The sequence below is a fragment of the Corvus brachyrhynchos genome, unplaced genomic scaffold, assembly GCF_000691975.1.
Source record: "Corvus brachyrhynchos isolate BGI_N302 unplaced genomic scaffold, ASM69197v1 scaffold115, whole genome shotgun sequence".
NCBI lineage: Eukaryota > Metazoa > Chordata > Aves > Passeriformes > Corvidae > Corvus > Corvus brachyrhynchos.
In genome coordinates this window covers 1,478,524-1,502,084 of record NW_008239553.1, presented here as the reverse complement: position 1 = coordinate 1,502,084, position 23,561 = coordinate 1,478,524, and the positions used below count along the sequence as shown (strand labels likewise).

The 23,561-nt window shown below is 37.5% G+C and overlaps 1 protein-coding gene across 9 annotated transcripts in view; it reads right to left on the bottom strand.

The window, feature by feature from the left end:
* PPP6R3 (protein phosphatase 6 regulatory subunit 3) overlaps positions 1–23,329 on the bottom strand; it is a 40,960-nt gene extending 17,631 nt beyond the window's left edge. For 5 of the 9 annotated variants that reach the window (XM_017741952.1, XM_008639369.2, XM_017741954.1 and 2 more), the window contains exons 1-14: positions 15,118–15,245; positions 12,905–13,137; positions 11,776–11,962; positions 10,809–10,946; positions 10,221–10,286; positions 9,660–9,772; positions 9,074–9,187; positions 8,275–8,404; positions 7,018–7,170; positions 4,947–5,096; positions 4,400–4,464; positions 1,837–1,952; positions 1,359–1,444; positions 90–176 (exon numbers count right to left, since the gene is read on the bottom strand). In XM_017741952.1, coding sequence (XP_017597441.1) covers positions 90–176; positions 1,359–1,444; positions 1,837–1,952; positions 4,400–4,464; positions 4,947–5,096; positions 7,018–7,170; positions 8,275–8,404; positions 9,074–9,187; positions 9,660–9,772; positions 10,221–10,286; positions 10,809–10,946; positions 11,776–11,962; positions 12,905–13,137; positions 15,118–15,129 — 1,650 coding nt within the window. In that variant the 5' untranslated portion in view covers positions 15,130–15,245. Of the gene's footprint in view, positions 1–89; positions 177–1,358; positions 1,445–1,836; positions 1,953–4,399; positions 4,465–4,946; positions 5,097–7,017; positions 7,171–8,274; positions 8,405–9,073; positions 9,188–9,659; positions 9,773–10,220; positions 10,287–10,808; positions 10,947–11,775; positions 11,963–12,904; positions 13,138–15,117; positions 15,246–20,860; positions 21,028–23,223 lie in introns of those variants that run through there. The other 4 variants (XR_001864444.1, XM_017741956.1, XM_017741953.1 and 1 more) reach the window with 3 other exon arrangements.
* Positions 23,330–23,561: the final 232 nt, after the last annotated feature.

The following is a 23,561-nucleotide window of genomic DNA, read 5'->3' as shown; positions in this document are numbered from 1 at the left end:
GTAGACAAAAGTTCCACTGCTTTTTAAAAAATGTCGTAATTTATTTTTACAGAAAGAGCAAATTAAGCTGTTAAAATAATTCAACTCACCTGCTGCAAAGAAGAATCCTGTGAGAAGCCAGTTTCTTTAAAGTCTATTTCATCATCACTGGAAGAATGAATGTGGCAGGTAGTAACCTATACAAAGAAACTGGGTCATTGGCATAGTATATAATGTACTCATTTATTTCAGATAAAAGAAATTGTTTTAATGCTTTGTATTTCTGTTCTACTGAAAACTGTGTAGTCTGGAGATAAGTTTTCAATTAAGTTTTACTGTTATTACATCAAGTACCTCCAAGCACATATTATGTATCCAAAGAGCCAATTAGTATTATTTTTATAAGCCTAAAATTCTTCATCTTCACATGATCTTTCTCTTGGTCTTTACCAAGAAGTAGTTTCTACCCAGAGGAAAAACAACATTTATCTGCAAGCACTACACACTTCTTTGCATTCACAGGCTCAAGAAAAAATTGGTCCTGTTCACAAGTTGCAAAGTTTCAGATGATTAATTTCCTATTGCTTCTATTGACACCTGTTAACATTATGCTCCATTTAATATTTATGTTGAAATAGCAAATTCAACAATTAATTAGTCTTATAGTCCAAATAACATAAGATTAGCACAAGTTAATGAAGCTACATGCAAAGCACTGCATTCCTGGAGAAGTCAGGTATATTAAAATTCATTAATTGGTCTGTTGACATCAGAAACTGCCTCTGCTTATTAAAGTCTCCAAGTGATTACTCTTAGACTGTATTTTTGACATGATTACACAAACCTCTTCTGCCTGAGTTTAGTGTTTTTCCAAAAGTGTAATCACTACAGCTGCATGCAGAAGAAATGTGGCAGGTGCACAAGAGTATGTAAAGTTACTTAAGCAAGGTCAGTAACACAGGCAGTGGAATGCCGGTAGCAGTCTTCTATTAAACTTGTACTGGGTCATTTACATCCTGTAGATAAAGCAATCAACACCAGCTCCTAAACTTTTTAGTTTGTACTCTCAAGCAGACAGGAGTTTTCAAATACACTACCCTGAAAAAGTAAAGAAATCCTCCTTCTTGTAGATTGCCTGGGATTAGCTACACTAAGTAATTAGCTATTACAGACTGATCTTCTGCAATATGCCAGCACAAATATTAATGATATGGCTTTAGCTGAAAAGTAAACTAAAGAATTATCAGTTCCATAGCTCAGCAACTTGAGGGACTCCTTACAAGTACACTGGATTTTGGAAGACTGATAATGCTGCTGACAAAAAGAAACTGTCCAAGTAAAGCAACAGCAATTTTCATACCTTACCCATCACTACTTACCAGATCCACTGTATTCCTCTTGTTAGTTTCTCCTAAAGAGTTTGTGCAGAATGTTTCCCATCGCTCTCTGACTTCCTCTGGAAGCTCTAGCACAGGAAACAAAAACCCCAAACCAATTAGAAACTATCAACAATGAAGCATCACCTAATTTTCAAATATTTTTTTCTGCTCTACTAAAAATACTGGTCAGAACATATACATCCTCCTAAATTCATACATGTAACTCCATCTAGCAAACAAGTCCAAATTCAGCAGGTCAGCATCTCTTTGCAGCTATTTCAGGGAGTTTTGACACTGTTTGAAATGAAAATACTTAAGCATTTGTTTAAGGATGGCTACTTTAAATTGAATGCTTCAGAAGTAATCCAGTTATTCTCTTCTTTAATCCAACAGCTGCCTTCTAATTTAGGTTTGCTTAATTTCCTCAGCATTTGATAATGAAAACCCTGAAGATAAAGTTAAGACCACGAATGAATACCTTTGATGAGCTGCTGGACTAGTGTGCTGTTTGGCCCCTTATCTGTGCTGTGCACGATGCAGTTTGCTATCCTTGTCAGGTGACCCATGTAGCCATGCCTTCTTCCTCCTTCAGCCCTGCAAGAGACAGAGTTCAACTGCCCGCGCTCAGAGTGACTCGGATACTGTATGTTGTTATAAAACACTGCCAGAGTCAAGATGTTACACAAGACAAACAACTGGGGTTCTTAAGTTAGAGTCGCATCCTAAAACCACAGGTTCACAACAATACTCAAGAATTTAAGGTATCAACTGGTTTGACTACACTGTTTACATTGGCCAGCTGAGGAGACTTAACAAGCACATAAAGTACCAAGAAGGATGTACAAGTGTTTGTACTGCTTGTACGTGTGTGCGTGTAGAAAGCAAAATGCACAGCATTAGCAAAATAATGACAGAATTAGCAACAGATTCAGAGTTTTTAGGAAATTTCTGTTGCTGAGAGCATTTTGCAAAACCCCGAAACACCAAGTATTCCCTCAAAGCTTTCAGCCCATGATCAAAAGGAAAAAGCATTCTTAAGTATGCTTTAGTATTTCAAGGCTTCTTAGTATTACACTTAGCATACCCATCTAAGTTAGGGTCATTGCTTTCCTGAAATTTAGGAATGACATTTACATGCTTACTAAAGATAAAATTACAATGCCATTTAAATATTTCAGACAGAACTGCTTCGCAGAAACAGGAATTACCAGATGTTAGAGCAGAGCTCTGAACACCTACTGCCAGTTGGAACCATTCTAAATCTGCCCAAATAGCAATCATGAGAGGTCCAACTTGAACTGATTCTCTAGCATTTAGCTGCAAGCCAACCAAGCTTTTGCTGCACCAGTTTAAGGTTTTGTATTTTAAATAAAAACCAAGAAAGACCCACTCACACAGCTAGGCAAACCTCCCATGACTGAAATCTCTGTAAAGTGACTGCAGCTCATGAAGTAACTTACGCTATACAAACACAGATCACATGATTTTATTTTCCACCATCATCATCTAACAGATGAGGTAACTGAAATTAAGTTATGTCTACGCAAGATATCATGAATAAACTACCACACTGTTTACAGAGTGCTTTAGCGACAAGTACATTCTAAACAATCAGCACACGGTGATAGCAAAGGTTATAGTTTCTAATACAGAATATGACACAAAGTGCTTCTATTTGACAAACCAGACTGATTGTCATTGCCTGGCCAGAAAGTCTGGAATACAACTGTATCTTTTGTTAGCAAATGCTTATTAATCCCAGTGCACCAAACAATTTCTACTATATCAGATTTTTACCAGCAGAAAGCAGTCACCCTTAAGCTTCTAGAGCTGCTTGAAATAACATTAAGTGATAGAATACAAAAAGACTAAAAAAAATACCCATTTCCTGAAACAGCTAAGCTAAAAGTACCCTTAAAGATTTATCTTTTCTAGCTGGCGCCATACCTGTACAAAATTGGATAAAGAAGTGAATTAATTACAACAGTCTGTTTCCAGATAAAAGCACAACCTAAGGTTTGAAACACTATTTTCTTCATTAATATTCACAAACATAAGACTAAATATTTAATTAACTCATTTGTGTTGTAAGCACTGGACCAAGAACAGTCTTATCCAAGTAAAATTTAAGTTTTAGGTTGGAGTAAGAGAGATAACTTTTTATATTTCTCTCCTATGAGAATCTAATTGTCAGTAAAGTTGGCAATTCTCTATAACCTCAGGAGAATTGATATAAAATGGAAGACATTCAGGAGAGCATGTTTTCTACAGTTAAATTTAGCACATTCCTTTTTTTATTACCCCGCCTCTTCACCATCCTTATTTCCAGGTCAGTTAGCTGTATATTTACTATCTGATTCACTTAAGATAGGAATAGGAGTATTTTGGGGAGTGGAACTGTCTCAACATACCACCAAACCAGCAGCACTACCCCAGCTAGTTAATTCAATATTTTGACAGGTCAGAACTAACATTTACTGTTCAGTATCTCCTGAGCTAAAATTATGTACAGGACTTCAGAGAACTTTTTACCACCTCAGATAATGACTGAGGATTTTTTTCTCCTGCTACAAAAACAGTTTCAGACAATGTTAGCTACTTGAAGCTTACATCCTTTCAAACACAATTTTAGAAGGTACTCTATTGCTGAGGAATTGGCTTTTACTATTTAGGTGTCCAATGCTCCCCAGTACGTGATATGCTTTGATGTGTTCACAAATAATTCTCAACTGCTTACTGGGAAAAAGTATCTCCTGTCCTCTCTAACCTTATAGTATGTTTCTGTACTCTAACACAGGTAAACTTTAGAGATCACAGTAGTATCTTACACACGGCAAGAATGACAACTCTTGCGTTCTTAAATGGTTACAGGAAAAAGAATTAGAATGCTACCAAAAAGTACAAGAGAAAGCTTTAACCCAAATATTAACGTACATGTGATTTTAGAACTGGCTAGATCACTTCTGAATTGGTTATACATTCATTTCACAACTCAAGTCTTATTTAGACAATTGCAGGGAATGAGAAAACTAATTACTCACTGTTTTTTCTCATTCATCTCCCACGCTTCAAGTATTCTTTCTATTAATTGGCACTTAAGGAAGAGCTGTAAAAAAGCAAAATATGCTTAGTAGCAGTAAAGTGGAACACTATTTATGCATTTTACAGTTGATACTAGAGTCTACAAGACAATTAATTTCAGGTTCACTAAAGGGTTGAATGCCCAGCAGTCAGATAACAACCACAAACCAAAAAGCTAAACCTGTATTAATCCTACTGCCCTTTCTAAGTGCTGAGTTGCTGTAGTAGCATAAAGCTACTGAAATAGCAATTTTAAGTCTCAAAAATAGGAGGAACTTCAAGGAAAATAAATAAATACTTGCATTTCCTCACCGTGCTCGCTTTGGAGCAACAAAAAAAATCTACTCTATGGCAGTTTCAGGTTTAACACCCTAAACTAACACTTTAAGTAAAACCAGAAAGACATTCTTTTTCATTCTATACATTAAATAAAATTGGGGTATATTTTATGTAAAATTAACTGTGTGGGAACAGGAAAATTCAAGAGACTCACAAAACACAACTTACATGTTTCAGTAAGAGATTGTCCCCAGTGGAATCCTGATCTGTAATTGTGCCATTTTCCGTGTTTTCAAGAGGACTCGCAAGAATCAATGCAATACAGATTTCTACTTGACTATGCAAAAAGTTATTCCACGTATACTTAAAAAACATGTCCTGAAAAACAAATTCACTGAAGTTTACACAAACCAAGATCTTTTCATTAAACATAACCAATAGTCTCACCCACCTAATCATTTGAATTACTACACTGGAGGAAATTCTTTAAGTTTTTACACTAAGTATTATTGCGCAAGAGAAAATTTGTGACCCACAAGAACAGTAATTCTTGTGTTTGCCATTATCTGAATGCAAGGAATACTATACTGGATCAAAACAAGAATGCAACTCTAACTGGATTTATTGCAGGGGTCACTAGTAATGCACTTTCAGACTATGAAGATGGTGAGAAATAATGCTCCCCACTTACATTCCTTCTGCCAGCTGCTGCCCAGAAAGTCCCAGAGTCAGAAGTGTTATTTATGACCTTAGAAGTCCTTGACTTTTTTCAGTTCACTTAACCTTCCTGGTATCTATAATCTCCTTTTGTAAGTGTGCTCCTAACTTCAGTGAGATTCCTTACAAAATTGTATCTACCTGTTTTAAACCCACCATCCACTAATTTTATCCTCCTATTACAGAAAGCTACCTCAGATAATCTAGACACAGTTTAAGATTATTAACAAAGCACAAGACAAATACTGAGGTTGAGATACAATACACAGCATCCATTTAGTCACGTTCCTGCTTCTCCCCATTTTTTCTCTTAAACATAGGAAAGATTTTCTTCAAGCCTAGTTATTTTAGGCTACTCACTGCAAAATGCAAATGACTGCTGTCACTGGCAAAATGTAATGAGTTCTGGAAAGATGTGCAGTGATTGGAACAGCATTGAACAACTTTAGTCTCATTCAAAGTACAGCTAAAGGTCTTCAATCTACCTTCAGTCCTCCTAAACTAATGGCATTCTCCTGTAACTTTTCCTAAGTCAAGTCTGCACAGTAAAACATGTGCTGTTTCAGCGAACAGTAGGAAGCACCAAGGCTTCTATGGCTACAATTATTTTTCTCCTTATGTAAAACCTGCAACAGAAAAGTGTGTTCAAACCTCACTGAACTTAGTTTACAAAATAATCTATTTACAAGAACATGCAAGTATTCATAATGTGTATGTTCCCTTAGACAATGGATCTAGGAAAAACATCAGCTACAGTGAAGTCAGCTATTTGTATAAAAGTTAGTACCTGTCTGCAAACCCAATTGCCAAGAAAATTTGAGATGAAAACATTTCAATCACACTGTATTAATCAGTCACAGGAAAAAGGGGTTTTGGACTAAAATCAGGAAAGAGAAGGTATTTACACTTTAAGCTTGCAATTGCCAACTTGGAAGTTTACATATTGTTACTCACAAACTAGCTTAAGTTCTACATGATTTGCTAGCTATCTTTTAATCAACCAGTATTTGGATTTCTTGGGTGAACCTGAACACAAAGAATACATCTGCTGAAGTGGAAGTGTGAGGTAGGAAGTACTCAAAGTACATATTCACGTTAGCACAGTTAGGTAACTGAGTTTGCTGTACACCTCCATGCTTTGAAGTTTGAAGGAATACAAGCTACCAAGAATAACTGTTCCTTTAGAGGACATGGCTGAGATACCATTTTGTAGGCCATATATTAAGTGAGGAAAAAGGGCTTTGAGGGATCAACTTAGGAAAAAAACTGAAAATAGCAATGAAGCCTTGAACAGGGCTGAAAACCTGAGAACATCCAATTGAAAACAAGCTTATTAAGAAAACCACATATTTATGAAGGTATAGCAAATAAGAACCATTCAAGTGGTCAGAGGAAAACGCTGACTTCAGACAGATGGATTAACAGTAAAATCCAATATTAAAACTTCTTAAAACAAGCAATAGACATCACAGTACAAAGGTGCTGAAAAGTTACGCTGGAAAACTAGCTGCAGTGTCAGAAAAAGCAGACAAGATCTTAATAGCAATCCATAAAAATAAAGAAGACAGCATTAAGTTCTTACCAGTATTACTCCTATGCTGTTAAGTTCTATAAGCTCCTGATTCACACTGCTTGTATTTGTCTGTAAAAGGCTAGATATTAATCTAATCACATTTAAACGTGTGTTTCCCACAGGTGGATCCAGTACACCCCAGGTTGTCTTCATGACGCTTTTCTGAAAAAGAAAAAAGTTTAATACATAAACCCATTAAAATATCTTTTAAAAAAATCAGCTCATCATTACTACATACAATGACTGAGTAGTGCTTAAAAATAGACACATTTAGTCCCTGAGCAACTGTCTTACCTTCATCCTGCAAAAAAACCCTATTTTTAATTCCAAATACTGTAGCTTATCTTAATTCCACAGACAGGAAGCATTAAAATCAGTCACATGAAAGCAAGAACTTTGTAAAAAATGATTGCTAACTATAGACAGGATCTCAAAGTAGATGAAGTCTACTCAACCTTGAAAGGAATTAGGAGATAGTTCCTAAGAAATTCTTCTCACTCCCTAATCCAGCTATATTCTGCATTACTAAAGTATACAGAGAACAGCTCGGCGGACAGTCTAAATATATTATAATGCCTCAGCAACCATGACTTTGTATACTTAAAAACAATTCCGTTTTCATTTCTCTATTAAAATCTGCAGCACCCAGTTCAGGGTGCACTGCTCCAGCTGAAATTCTGCAAATGAAAATAAATGTGAGTAGAAAATACAAATGGATCACAGGTAAACCCCCTATTTATACACTTTTTAACTTTTGCAAGAGCATGACATAGGTAAGTTGCTTGAATCAGTTAAAAAGCCCAAGGAATTTAACATGCCTAGAGCACAGGGATGTGTCATGGAGCTGGTCCACTTGGGTCCCAGAAAGTCAAGAGAATTGCACAAGCCTAATGTGGACCATTCCGAAGTTCCAAACACCAGCAGCATCTATAGTCTGTGTTTCCTATCCAGATAGGATTTCCAAGCAGAAAATAGGACCTGTCTTGAGAATATATAGCAAATCTCTTTTCGTTGCTTTCAGAAAGAAGTAATTGCTTCAAGGTCACTTTGCTAATTAAACAAAGTTTGTGCTGGAAAAGCACAAAACACTGCTGTTCATTATTACTGTTTGCCTGAGCCAAAGCTCACAACAGGCTAGGAAGTAGCCTGGGCACTTGGCCTGAAAGCTGTCAGACTGGGTTTTGGTTGTTATTATAGTCTACTTAAAGCAGACACATGGTGAGTGTCGCTTCAATTAATTTGGTAACGACGCAAGATTTCACTTACTTTTGGAGGCTCAAGTAGGAGCTCATGGAAGGATGAAAGTCGAGCTTTTATGGCTTCTAAAACACTTTTGTTGACAGAGTATGTGGAATTGCTCATGCCTGGAGGACAGATCTCTATATGGCCTTCAAATCTAAAACACACATAAGCAAAAACTGATAATTAGTATCAAAACTAGTTGTAATCCATCTCTGAGATATGTAACAGTTCTGAAAGGATGCAAGATGAAGAGGCAAAAAATGCAAAACCACAGGGTTACAAGTACATAAAATTTAAGTGTTACATAATGGTTGAACAAGAGATTTTCCCAAACATTAGCCCTAGCATTTCTACGTTTATTGTGCTTGAAATCCCCAAAATAGTTTTGAGAATAAAAATTACATTTTGATTTGCTTTATTGAAGCAGATAAAGAGCTTCATTTGTGTATTCCAAACAATGTACATTGAATGTACCAGAGAGATCTGCTCAGCAGTTTCTCCAAATGAAGTTGCAATAACATTACAAATAACTTTCTGAAGGTCAGTATTCAGTCACTGCACTGCACATATTTACTCTATTCCTTGTATCCAGGAACAAACTGATGAAATGTATCTAGTCTGATCTGTCAATTGGTACTTACACTAGCTTCTAGAAAAAGCTGCAGAAAGACCAGTCATTTGTTGAAAGTGTAGTAATGCCAACCACAATCACTTGATTTGCATTTTAACTCCTCCAGTTGCAACAGGTCACAGAAATGGTTGGGTCACGAGTACAAAGAAGGCATTTGCTACAGCATAAACCAAGTGAAATAACAACACTTACGTCTGTCGTCTTGTCTCAAGTAAGGTCAACAGGATTTGGATTGCACTGACTATTGCAGATTCATTTTTTTCTTTATGAAAAATATTAGACAGAAGCTGCTCTATGATTTCTTGTCTGAAAAGAAAAGGATTTGCACCAGATGACACCACTTCAGGATACAGCTGTTAGCAGAAGTAACTACTATTTGCCCACATTAAAAAAAAAAAAAGGAGAAGGGAACACAGGAGAAATCTTCTCTGGCAAAAACATACACTTAGATTAACTTAAGTAACAGAACAAAGCCAAAGTCTCCCATATTTAGCCTGCACAGTATCAAGCTGACCTCCACATGTAAGATCCCACTCAATTGGCAGCACAGGAAATACTTTAATGAGACAACTCCTCTCCCACATTCCCCACTAGAAAATCCTCCAGGTCTGCTCTGCTTACTTGCCAAGTTATTTTTCATTACACAAACAAAAGATGGGTAGTCAAGAAAATTCACCTGAAAAGCAGAGCTTGCCATTTCTGAAGGTTTTCAAGGTCAAAAGTTAAAAACTAGTTTCTTATGAAGTGAGAATAAAATCAAAAATTCAAACCAACTTACTTCTCTAAACTTGCAAGCAGTGGATCTGGTTCTGAGCTGTTCTGTACTTGTAACATCTGATCTCTGCTTAGACGAATAATTTCACAGAGTGACTGTGATGCATTTGAATGCCTCTGAAACAGAAAAACAGTACTTTTCACTACAAGAGTAATAGCATGCTGAACTCTAATTCTTCAGTTAAAAAAAGGTGAAATCTTCAACATGGACAAGAGCTCTCCTACCCAAAAAACATTCAGGCAGTAGCTTTACGCTATAACTAACCCTTAACAAAACAAAAAAACCCTTGAAGCACAAGGCAAGAATCTATTTCCAACGTTAAGGTGGAAAAATATGAGAGCTGAATCTTCAAACAACTCCAAGTATGCCTAAGGCTTCAATATGGATTTCAAAAAGGGGGCAGGGAGGTGAACAAAACCACATATCCTCCCTCAAATAACCACACTTAAATACTGAAATGAGCTTACTGAAAAAAGCAAGCAGAAAACAGTAAAACTAAAAGTTCTAAGACCATATTGTACAGATGAACAGACAGACCCAGGAGAGTGTCACACCTATACTTACATCTTCATCTTGAGACGGGTGTACAATTTCCACAAGCCGCTGGATAATTCTCTCCTCATTTAGCCACTGTAAAAATGTTTGTGGATGTTATCTAAGAATTTTTCCCAAGTGAATGAATTAAATGAATTCACGAAATTGAAAGTAGCCTTTTGACAACTGCCACAAGTCATACTGTCAATACTTCTAAATAAGGATTAACAATACTTCAGAAAAAAAGCAAAATTATTGTTTCTGAGCCATAGTAAAAAAGAAAGCCTTAGGTTAATTTCAGCAAACTTTGATGACAAAAGTGTGTTTGGTAAGGTCCAAAACAATTTTAAAATTGCATCTGTCAGGTATAAGTTAGGTATTAAAGATCAGGGAAGAGACTAGCCACTCGGGTTCTAAGTTGTCCCCAGAAGCACTGGGGCTTCACTGGAAAAGTATTGGCAGCTCAGAAAAAAACCCCCAAAACAAACAAAAAAACCCACAAACCCCCATACATCTAATTTCAGCATATTTAAGAAATAAACTTAGTAAAGCCAGCAGAAGTTAAGCCAGCTTAGAGTTCACACATGTCAGACAAGAATTCTGAGACATTTTACTTACATTTAGCACTTCTTGCCGGGGCTGTGGAGGTTCTATGCAAGTCAGTAGCCTGAGCAACAAGTCCATGATAGCAGAGGTCCCTATGTGCTTAATAATGAGGTCTACAAAATCATGCTTCCTCTTTAAAAAATCCACAATCTGGAAATTAAAAGTAAGCTTATATTTGCTTCATGTATTTTACATGACAGATTACATCAATCACGTTTAATTTCACTCTTCTACCAAACTGGGAAAACAGATGAGAATTTCTTAAACACTTCTGCCACTTAAAGCCTGCAGTACAAGACAAGATAAAATAATACACAGGCAGAGAACAGCAAAAGTGGCACAGGGCAGATCCATACTACATGCAGTATGTCCTGAGCCTCCTCTCAAACCCACCTTGCTGACCATAACCTACTTATAATCCAGCACAGTCAGGTTTTCTTTTTGATAAGAATTAGTCTCAGCTTGGAGAGCAAAGCTCAACACAGCAAAATTCTTAACATAATACAAACAGTATCTCAGGTTTGAGAGTCAAGTCTTTGCAGCTGCTTGCAGTATTGGGCCACATGCACTGAGTACAAGAGCATTTCTGAGCAAGGACTCCAAATGTTTCTAGCTTTGTTCTAAATAATTCTTCACATCAAGTCAGACTCACCATCAACTGATTCAAATCATTTATGTTTGCTTCTAACAGGCATAAATGCAAATACCAGCATATAAAACACTGAGCTAAGCTAAGCCAAAACACTGATTGCATAAACAATCAAAAGCTTAGGCAAATCTGAATCAAATACATCTTACTCATCCAAGTGTATTTTTTAATCCTGTGCATAACAGAAAGGTGTCTTCAGCTAGCATGGAAGCTGAACGCTCTCTTTTGACTCTGCTGCTATCCCTCAATGGTGTAGTCTTAAAGTAGAATTGCTGAGTACTACAACTTTATCAGAGCACTTCTTAAATTGGTGAGTTTGCAAATAGTTACCTGTTCCGGTTTTCTGCTGATAAGAATACTTAACACCTTGCTGAAGAAACTGGCCAGTAGAGGGTTTAGAGGAGATTCATTTAAGAGGAAGCTGTACAGTTTCAGGAGTAAGGATTCCTCTTCTCCCAACCGATCATTGATCTGTGAGACATCTGATGTAAGCAGCTCACATGATATGTTTGGGTATCTGGGGAAAAGAAAAAATTATCCATCATTCATACTTCAGAGTTCTCATCCTTCCAGCTCTGAATTCAGAACCCAATAAGGCATCTGACCAAATTTTCAAGCAAGGTTGGCCTACAGTAAACTAGCAAACTAACACAAAGTAATAAAACTGCACATTCAGCCTATAAGCTGTTTTCATTTAAGAAGTTGACTACTTTGATCTTCAGTAGCAATAGAATACCAGTAGGGAAGTTGAGAAAGGAAAGAGCAAGCATGTATTTTAGGATCTATTGTTATAACCATCTGTTCAAGTACTGACCTCTTATTTGCTTCAATTTCCAACTCTACTAGAAACATTTACAGGAGGCTTGGTTTACCAGAAATGGTGAAGTTTAGCAACTAAGAGTGTAGCTTATTTCACATTATTTTAACACACCATTTTAAGAAAAAAAGCAGCTTTCTGTATGGACAACACTAAAACAGGCCAAAAGCAGTAGAAGTGCTTTTATACAAATTGCTACACAAATTTTGAGTTTGAACTTCCTCAGCAAGCCAGAAGTCATGGCCATATCCCAGAAAGAAAGACATCAGCATTTAGACCCTAAGGACATTCTTTCAAGGAGTACCACAAATCTTCTAAAAGGCATCTTTAAAACATCTTACAAGTCAACAAAACAAAGTTAACCATGGAGCTATACTACCCAAAAAGGGTTTTTGTCCTTTGGACATGAACTGGTTTTGGAAGCATTTGTGGGGAAGAAGCTTCCATTTGAAAACTATGCATGTATTAGAATTATTTATTTAAAAGTTCCATGAAGCCTCTTGAAAACAGACTTAATCTAAAACACACCAACATTGTACTAGACACCAGCACAAAGGGATTCACACTATCAAATTAACTATCAGATTAAGTTAGTCCTCTTTCCACCTTCTGAATCTTTCCCAACCCCAAAAGTTTTCCTACTTATATCGAATTTTTTCATCCATGTCTTGAGGTGGCTCTTCAATAATAAATGAAACTAAGTCTTCCAAACATTCTGACTTCAGCAGAAACTCTATAAGTTTGCGATTCTGAGCCTTGCACTCCTGCAGAACATCCTCTTCATCCATCAGTTCCTTCAGTGTTACATCTTCTCTCTCCAGAAGTGTATCTATGTGCGATGACGAATGGAGATCAAATTTCCAAAACATGCTGGTCTGTGTAAGAAGAATAGCAGTATATTAGCAGTAGCCATTATTCTAATATCCAAAGATGAAAGTTAGGCAGGGTTTTACTTACATGAAAGGAACATGCTAATTTGCATTAAAGAAAACAGTATAAACTTTGGTTTTCAATTTACTAAATTTGCTCTTCCCATTCCTTGTTTTTAATCTACGCATTGAGTCAGAGATTCAGAACAATTTGCTCAGCAATTAATAGAGCTGGGGGAAGATGAAATGGACAGAGCATAACTGCCCTGAAGTACCACCCCCACCATGGAAGAAAACACTTATAAAGGTAGAGGAATTAAAAGAATTTTAGTTTGCAGGCAGCACACTTTAGAGTGCAGGAGCTAATTTCAACACTATGCTGATTGTACATGCCTCCACAAACCTGACAGAGGAGGAACATCAAAGGACAAGATGTGTTACACAAATATGTCAAGGGCAGTGGCCCCAACCACTGAAATACTCTAAGAGGCTGTAACAGATGTAGAAGAATGAACAACTTCACCTTTTCCTATAAAATGCTTTGGCACCTCTATATTAATTCTGTTTCTCTAAAGACACCTTGTGAACAGTTGCTATTGAGACAACTGTGCTACCAGAAAAGAGTATTTCAGTCTACAATATATCCAATAAATTCTTGCTTTCACCTCTCACTAAGCTCAATACAAACACTCACTTCATTTCCCTCCAGCCCTGAAAACAGGGCTTTTACATGACATTTTACCTCTGAAACAGTATTAACTGGGCTTGAATGAATGCAGATTTTAAGTGGACTGAAAAGAGATACCAGAGATACTGGAACACAGTAAGAAAAACCTTCCCCTCCTTACAAGTGAAAGCGGCAGTTTTGAGCAGCACTCTTAAATGAAGAAACACTCCTTTTGCTCCTTTAGGAAATGTTTACCAAATGTGAAAGACTAATTCAATGTATTAGTTACTGCTGTGCATTAGGAATATCAGCTGTGAGGACATGCAGTTAAGGCAGAGAATTTCAGTGAATAGTAGTATTTTAGCAAGGACAATTCTGTAAACTGTAGGCTGTATACAGGGGCAAGCTAAAAGGCAATAATCCAACAATGCTGTTGTCACACTCAAAACATCCCATAAAAATTAGAATAGAAATATCCAAATCTTTTGCAACTAAGAGGCAGCATTTAAGCACTTCTTTTACAGCTACATTGAACAGAATTGTGTCAAATTTAGTACTTGAGCAGTTTGGAAACAGAAACAACCTCAAGGATCTAGCAAAACTTTTATGTGCACAATCTTTCCATTATTAGCATGACTTCCATTATTCAGCATAAATATTGTAAAGCTTGGTATATTCACTATAGAGACATTTTAATTGCTTTTAGGGTTTTAATTGTTGCTTTAAGCACTACATACTGACCACGTGATCTCTCCTGACTCTGCTTAACCTTTTTTCAGAAGTTGTAACACACATAACTGGCCCTAGATTACATAGTTTTCTGTTTAAAGATATGGGATTCAAACAAAATCAATCAGGCAATGTACAGATTTATTCAATTGCAGTATTGGTGCTTATCTAACATCCCATGCAAGTATTAAATGATTAGGAGGCAGAAAAAAATTATTTTGGACTAAAAGTATTAGTAAACTTACAAGCAGGGTTTAACACACCTGATCTCACAGATCAGCTTAAATCAATTTACACTGTTATGAAAAACACTAGCTACACAGAAACTTACTGTGAGGAAATGAAACTAGTGCATTATTAAAGTCAGAGAATAGTTTTTGATTGGGATTTTTAAATCTCTAGAAAGTTGATCAAATCCCTCCCCTTGCCCCAATTAGTGAAAGTACCATTCTTGTAAGTAACCACCATCAATGCTAATTCCAGATGTAAATACCTCTGTAGTAATTAATGCTCATTTCAGTATTTCTCAGTTAGTTATTCCAAGAGAAATTCAACAATGGAAAAGAGCAATAACAAAAAAAGAGGCGTACTACTGCAAACATGTTACTGCGTTATTTCACAATCTGTCTCCCAGGCAAGCTCTTTTAGGGGCTGCTCCCTCAACATGTCAGGTGCCGGCCACAGATTATTCCATCACTTCTCAACAGGAGCCCAGGTCCTTTGAAATAAGGAAAAATAAACAACATAAACTGTGCCAAAGGGAAAGTCCAGGAACCCTGAAGAGAAGAGAATTTTCTTAGGCGTTATAACTAACAATAATCTAGAATCAGCCTAGCATAGTTTTGATTGGAAGTCTTAAAATCAAAACATGTCATTGCTATTTTTCTCAGAGCCTACTGTTCTACCCTCCCTCCCAAAATTTACTAATTCTGAAATTCTGAATCATCATCATGCTTTTTCAAATTTCAGTCCCATTAACAGAGTTGGCATAAGGCCTTCTGTCAAAAACTCGTATGTGTGCTCCTTCCAAAATTTCAGTACCTGCACATTTACAAAAAACTCAATGGGTCAAATGGGTTGTATTACTCCGAGCGCTACTTCACTTTCAATAAGAGCAGAAAAAGACATCTGGATTCAATGCAAGATACAAAAGACTTCCAAATATAAGACATGCTTAAGACTAGAAACTACAAGAAGCAAAATAATCCAGGATAATGTTAAAAATTCTCACATGTAAAGACAAAATGTGTTAAAGATGGTAAAGATGCTGCATGTATTTGACTGTCTTTTGTAACGTGTTAGTCTTCTATAATCTCTGAAAGTTCCCAGTAAGCAAGGCTAACATCCAGGTCATTAAACAGTACTTATGAAAGTTTACATCAACTTGCTGATGCACAGCTTATGACAATTCAAGATCTTGAGCAATACCCAATACCCAGAAAAAATACTGCTTTGTTTTCTTAATTAATATTGTTAATGGATTCTTCTCTGAATGAATGCTGAATAGCATTCCATGTAATAAACACTTGACTTGAATCTGAAAAGAAAAAAGCAGTTCAACAAAGCAAAGAAAGCCTGCTTTCAACTGCTGGCATACAGGTAACTGAAATTCTCACTTTTATTATCTGCTAAATGAAAGAAATAAAGCTTAGAAACAATTCTTTCAGACCAAGAAGGAAAATTAAATCTTCTGTCTGTTACAGGGAAAGAAAACCACACAAGTATTTTTAACAGTAACTAATCAGTGGTTCTTTCTGGAGGTCAAGTGCTTAAGTGGCATTTCCATCAAAAAAAGCTGGTAACAGTTGTATCACAAAGTCTCTCTGTAGCTTCAAGTGATAGTAACTGTCACACATCTTTCCGGAATACACACATTCCTGTTTTCAAGCTACCAGACTAAGAGGGGAATTCCAGTCCAGTCAGAGAAGCACATGGTTTAATTTTGGACAACATCTCCTATACCAAACCTTTTACAAAATAGAGTAACAAGTCTTTAAGGCATCCAGAAATCTTTTCAGTAAGTAAGAAAACTAAAGTAAGCTGCTCCTTTGAGTTGGAACTTCTAAGCATCATACTTAGGTTAAACGAACATGAGAAGGGTGTTTTTACACCGAGTTCCTTCCAACTCGGTACCTCAGACTACCACATAAAAGTTGAGCATTGGCAGCTGCAAGAAGACAGGGGCATCTAGACTAGTGTAGATGGAAAACTAGAAGGGTTCCAGTAACCAGCTGAAGGCTCTTTCACCTGACAGCTACACAGATGTCAAAAGCATATACACAGAGCTTCTGGTAGGAACTTCACAGATTTTACTGCAATGCCCATTTTCACTTTTCAAGCAAGAGAAACTTAAAGTGTATCAGTGTCAAGCTGAAGATTCTGTAATATGTGAAATTGTGGGAAATGCTACATATAGAGTTGTAACAATTATTGCATTATAAAAAAAAAAAAAAAATCAAACTCAGAATCTGTCACTTTTCTTTGTGCACCATTGCATTTTCTAACTATAGGGTTCAAGTACACAGATGGAAAAGAAAACCAGTTACTTTTGCACCAACAGTTTCCATGACTGAAACACATCGTAAGTGATGCAGCCTACTTCAGCAGAACAGGATTTACAAATTCTGTGCAGCAGCTAGCAAAAGCCAACCTAGTTGTTGGATGTAAGGAGAGCAACCACCAAAGGAGTCCTGGATTTTAAGATAGTCTTGCATTTCTTAATGACAAAATCATTTCCAATGCAGAGAATCCCCTGCCTCCTAAAAACCATGTAGGTAGGTAAGTTTAAGGAAGGACAAATTAATGATGAATTATTAAGTGTTTATCATGAAAAATCTTGGTAAATTATCTTCTAAGACCTTTAAACACATTAAGAAATTTATTTCAAATGCCAAGCATGCTCTTCTGCCAGCTTCACATAACCTCAACTAGTTACTGTCTAGGTATGTTTAGTTAGATTCCAGTTTGGGGTGGGGGGGGTTCCCCTTTCTCCAATCAATGGACTGTAATAAGACACTGCACTAACATTTACAAAGGGCTTAATTTGACACTGAAAGTGGACCATCTGTTCAAAACAAAACTAAGCACTAATGCATGTCGGAAAAAAATTTAGAGCTGAAGAGAATTACCAGCGACCCAAAATGACAGAAGACACTCTAGCTGCTACTTTTCACACTGCCTGTTGTACTCAGCAGAGCATCACCCATTGTAAACTTGCTGTCTACAACTGCCTGTCCTAACCTATTTGAAAGAGATTTATTTTCAATCAAAGCAGTGAGGTTCACTGAGTACTACTAGCTAGAAAGATGTAAATTGCTGTTCAAAGCCCCTCGATTTAATTACAGTACTTTACATTACACCCAGCAATCAGAAAAAAATAAAAGCAGTAATAAAGGACAATTTTCATTGCACAGCTGCTACATTTCTTAAACAAAATGTAAGATCAATTTGACATAGAATACAAGTCTCAAGTGAATACAAAGTAGCATGTAGCTGTTTCTTCAGTGCCAGAACAGCCTGTTATGTGACAAATGTGAGACCTAGGGGAAAAGAAATACTTCATTACTTACGTTACAATAAGCTAGTGAAGTTTCAAAGAAACTCTGTGGAGAAAGGAGTGAATAGATGGTTTGAAATTAATAGGAATTAAGTAGATCAGAAAATAGAAACACCTCTACTCAACAATTTAATACATACATCTGATACCATGCACATTCCTTCCTAGTCTCCAGGCATAACAAACTAGAAGAGATACTGTAAAGGAAACAAAACCAACCAACAATTCCTTCACGGAAGGCTGGGAGATCTCACGCAGGCTGGCTGCACTTCTTTCCTCACAGCAGGATTTCTGGATGCTTCACCCTCTCTTAGCCACTGCTGGGCACAGGGGGCTGCAGAGTGGGATGTTACCAAGGATCTCTGACCCAAGGATGAAGAGCAGGCTGAAGCTTAGGCATGAGGGAAGGCAGAGGGCAGTCCCTGTGCCCAAGGAATGGCAGGAACAGGCAAGTGATCCCTGAAAAGGGGCCCTCAGTCTACCTAAGCCGCCTCCTCCCCCATGAGGGCATCTCTCAGGCCATAGCCTCCCCAACTCCCAGGATGGCCATACTTGGCCACATACACTGCCACCACAGTGGTCTCCTGATGTCATGACAGGATTCTTCCCAGACACTATACTGATTTACAGCACACATGCTCCTCTACTAACTACTACTACGCTTTCTGAGGGTAACTACACCCTCTTGAGAGAAATGCAGGAGATGCTATGTGGCAGTCTTTCCTTGACTGGGAGAAAAACACACCAGAAAACTGTGTGAAGACAGACAGTGATCTCCCAACGCGCTCTTTAACAACGTGCCACCTCCTACTGAGTCAAGTTATTAAGCACGGACTTTCACACCCCCATCAGACATGAGGAGGAGGAGCCTGCTATTGTTACAGAATACGTAAGAACTGAAGTGAAATCGCTCTTACCCGTATTTATCAACCTAGTCTTCCTTATTTATGAATGCTGGCTGCACTCCTATCTAGATCAGAACTACAAAAACACATTTGTGGATGAGTCAGCAGTGTGCCCTTGTGGCCTGGAGGGACAATGGTATCCTAGGGTGCGTCAGGAAGAGTGTGGCCAGCAGGTCAAGTGAGGTGATCCTGCCCCTCTACTCAGCCCTAGGGAGGCCACATCTGGAGTGCTGTATTCAATCTGGTCTCCACGGTTCAAGAAAGACAAGGAGCTACTGGAGAGGGTCTAGCAGAGGCCACAAAGATGGATTTGGGGTCTGGAGCATCTCTTATGAGGAGAAACTGTGGGAGCTCTGCCTCTTTAGATCAGAGAAGAGAAGACTGAGAGGGCATCTCATTCTTGCATACAAATATCTAAGTTGGGTGTCAAGATGATGGTGCTGGACTCTTTTCCATGGTGCCAAGCAACAGGATAAGGAGCAACGGCCATAGACTAAATGACAGTAAGTTCCACCTCAACATGAGGAAGAACTTTACAATGAGGGAGGCAGAGGCTGGAACAAGCTATCCAGGGAGGTCATGGAGTCTCGCTCTCTGGAGACATTCAAACCCCACCTGAGTATGCTCACGTGTCACCTGCTCCAGGTGACCTTGCCTTGGCAGGGGGGTAAACTAGATTATCTCCAGAGGTTCCTTCGAACCCTAACTATTCTGTAATCCTATGATCTTTTACATAATATATATATCTACACATACACGCATCATGTGCATATACACCCCCCCCTTATGACTGAGTGCCCCAATAATCAATAGCTTTGACACACTGAAGTGTGTAAATAAATCCAAACCAGTTAAAGTTTACTCCAAGACATCAATCCCCCAAAATTCAAGAGGTCATAGCTGTTCAACAGAAGCACAACAATCAGGTGAAATCTACAGTCTGCAGTGAATTTAGAAGAGCAATTTTATACCAAGCAACAAGTATATCCTCATCAATTCCTACACAATCTCAAACCACAGGTTACTAAGTGTTAACAAAGATCTTAATTACCTGCAATAACTACAAATTAGACACTAATCTCCCCTGCCCAAGTAGAGAAGATGAATCATTGTCTAGTAATTCCACGCCAACAGCAAATTACAAATTTAAAATATTCACAGGTCTCAGAATTCAGTTAGACTTTTCCTATTCTGAATTCTCCCAATTATCTTCAAAATGAAAATGAAGGTATCTTTGCACTGAGAAAAGCGCATGACTTAAAATAATATAAAATGCAGGCTAAACAATGCATAGCTACCCAGCAAATACTTTTGCATTGAAACATGAAGTTTAGTACCAAAAAAATCAATTTCAGAAGACAGTATTACTTCAGTTTAATAATCTACAGTGCTAAACATCACTCATACCTATTATATGTCACTTCATGAACACATTTGCTTTGAAACTGTTTCAAAAAGGTTGGGCAGCAGATACACTTCCTGGCACAAAAGCAAAGCACTGTAAAACAAACAGAATATCTGCAACAGCGTGTCTAGAACACCACTGATTGTCACAGTAAACCAAAGCAGGGTGAAGAAAGAAGATAGTGCAGGAGCATGGTAGGTTAAAAGACAAAGTTAGAATCAGCCAGCTAGAAAGTAGTCAGAAAAAAGATGCAAGAAAAGGGAAGGCATGGCCACAAAGCCTGAACTGAAGAAGGAACTGCAGCTTAGAAAGCGGTAAATGTGAACCTAAAGAAATCAGGTGACCTTAGCAGACATCAGGGACATGAAAAGCTTAAAATTTAAGTGGTTTCTGAATGCTTTAGGATAAGGCTTTATAGACGCACAAGCTAAATCTACTGCTGTAGGTGAAGTTTAATAGTTTCTTACCTGTTAAACACAAAAGTTTTTAAAAGTTAAAAAATCAGTTTTGTATTCTCTCAGGCTTCTTGCCCATTACAGGGTATCCTGGCAACAGCAAAAAAATCTTTCAATCTACAGTACTAGCAGATTAGCAGGACTGAATTAGCATTGAATTAGATGAAGGAGATTTCTTCCTACAACGACAAAAAAAAATTGTATAATTTAATATTGTTAATAGGTTCTATTCAATAGCTCGACAACTGCACGAACACTAAGGACTGTTTTGCAACAAGTACAACACATGAACAGAGGAAGGAAACAACTTGCTAGGAAGAAAAGTGTCAGTTCAGCGGAGCATACACTGAAAATAAAATCAAAAGCAGCATGTCATCTGAAATACTTGTTTACTTTTAAACGAATTTTAATATTTCCCTCCATTTTAGGGAGTCAAAGGAAGAAACTAAAATGAAACTGCCTTTATAGTCTGCACTTCACTGAAATCTAACACAAATCCAGAATTTTTAAAAAAACTATTAGCAATTTCCCATAAAGTAACAACTTCAGATCTGGAAGATCCAAAATACCCATTACTAGAGCTTTCTGCAGTAGGTTTTTTCCTATCTTCATAACTATTTCCTTATATTAATACGTCATTTATCCACAGACCTGCACAGAAATAAACTAAGAAGCATTAAGAATGCCTGTTATGTCAGCACAGGTCTATAAAGAATTCAGCCAGTTTCAATCTGAAAGCAGGCCAACTTGGAAAAAACCAATACGGACCACATCGAGGCCTCCAATGCAACAAGCTGAATTAAGACAGCATTCAGTCACCATTATGAAAATCTCTACTTTTGATAGTTTAATGTTACTTTGCTTTACACTGGAGGAACTAAAGAGCTCGATTAGATATCCTTAACTCTCTTCAGAGTGACACTCACCTGTCTGTGCTTTAGTCCACACCAAACAGGCAAGAAAAAGCATCCTACCAACTGATTTTTCTTTCCAATTAGCTGTTTGTAGTAGTTGCAGGAAGAATTTCTAAAATAAAAATTCACCTTCACTTTCCACCACTTCAAGGGGCTTTTTGATTTTGCTTTTTAACACAGGTTTCAAGCCAGACAATACTTTGGTTTCTTTTGGAAACATGGGTAATATTGTTTATAGAAAATGAAGTACTAGCAACTAAGAAGGGGAACAAAATTAGTAGCACGTTTATTAACTCAGGTCAGTGACTACCCAGTGTTTGGCTGAGAAGCTCTGCTATCAGTTTGTCACAAATACATCTTCAGCTAAAAAACCCAAACTATTCACCACAAAAGGATTTCAAGTATTCAGCCAAAGAGATTAGTGATTTCATTTTACACCTTCCATGTTAAAGATAAGGAGCTGTGTCTTCGAAGCTGGTTTTTGATCTTTGCAGGTGATTTACCAGATGGTCTCTGTCAACCTAAAGATCACAGATTCAAAGAATAGCTTGGGTTGGAAAGGACCTTAAAGATAATATCTCAGGTTATTTTAGTAACCAACATACATATGAACTGAAGCTCAGTGTAATAACACCGACCATAATTCTCTTACAGGTCTTTTAAAAGCATTTTTTCACCTGCAGACCTTCAGGTCTACATGGCTGACAGACCTGCCAATACCCTGTGAGTCAAGTGATGAACTAGAGCAGAAAAAGTAAACAAGTTTCCTGGACTCAGTTCACTTGACTGAAGTTTTCTAGGTTATTGTTTCTGCATTTTAAAAGTGTATCTATATTCCTGAGCAGAGCTCCAAAACGGGAGAGAACATCACTTCCTCAATTATGTCACATGGAAATAATGAAGAAGCCTGCTTAGCTTAATGCACTTTCAAAAGAGTTCACACATTCTTAAGATCCACAGATTTCAATTGCTAGTAGAACTATCTAAATGAAAACCACTATTACCCCCCTTACAAGGATGTCTTTGTTATTTCTCTACCCTGCTTTCTGTTTGAAAACTTCAGTCTAAATACCATTGTCTAGCACCAGAACAGGTGGCTTCTGAATTCAATACAGTAGGATTACATAGTAAATTAGAGACACCAGTGTAATCAAAATTAGCAAGATACTTAGAGTGCATGTATCATAGCATACCCTATGAAGGGTGTACCACCAGAACCCTGCTCTGGTCAATCAGGACTTTTATCAGTCCACCTCAGAATCTGCAAGAATAGAGAAACTGGTCTAAACAATGACTTCCACTTAGTGGTACAGATGATTTATTGGCTCAGACTGTTCCTCTCTGCAGCACAGATTAGGTATTGCATCATGAAAAAAGGGAAAAGTCCCCGCCCCGCCCCCTCCCCCCCCTCAAACCCACAGGAGTTCTTTCCATAAAATAATATTTAAAAAAAGGAATCACCTGACTGGATAAGGTTCAAGTCTATTTAAATCTGACTTTCCTACATCCAGGGATGGCTTACATTCAGCAAGAGTTCAGCCAGGTTAATACGGTCCTGTCATGAAGAAGTATCACATGGAAGTCAAAACTTTAGACCTGAAGGTAACATGCAAAAGCAGGATGAAGTATTGTCATGTGTATATACATATTACATTCAAACACAGAACTATGAAGACTCATCATCACAACTAGGACCACATCCATGTTCATGTTTATCTGATATACCCAGAATACAAAGCAAGGCACAACCACCCAGGGTAGGATCCACCTTCACAGGAAAAATTCTTGGACTTGTTCTG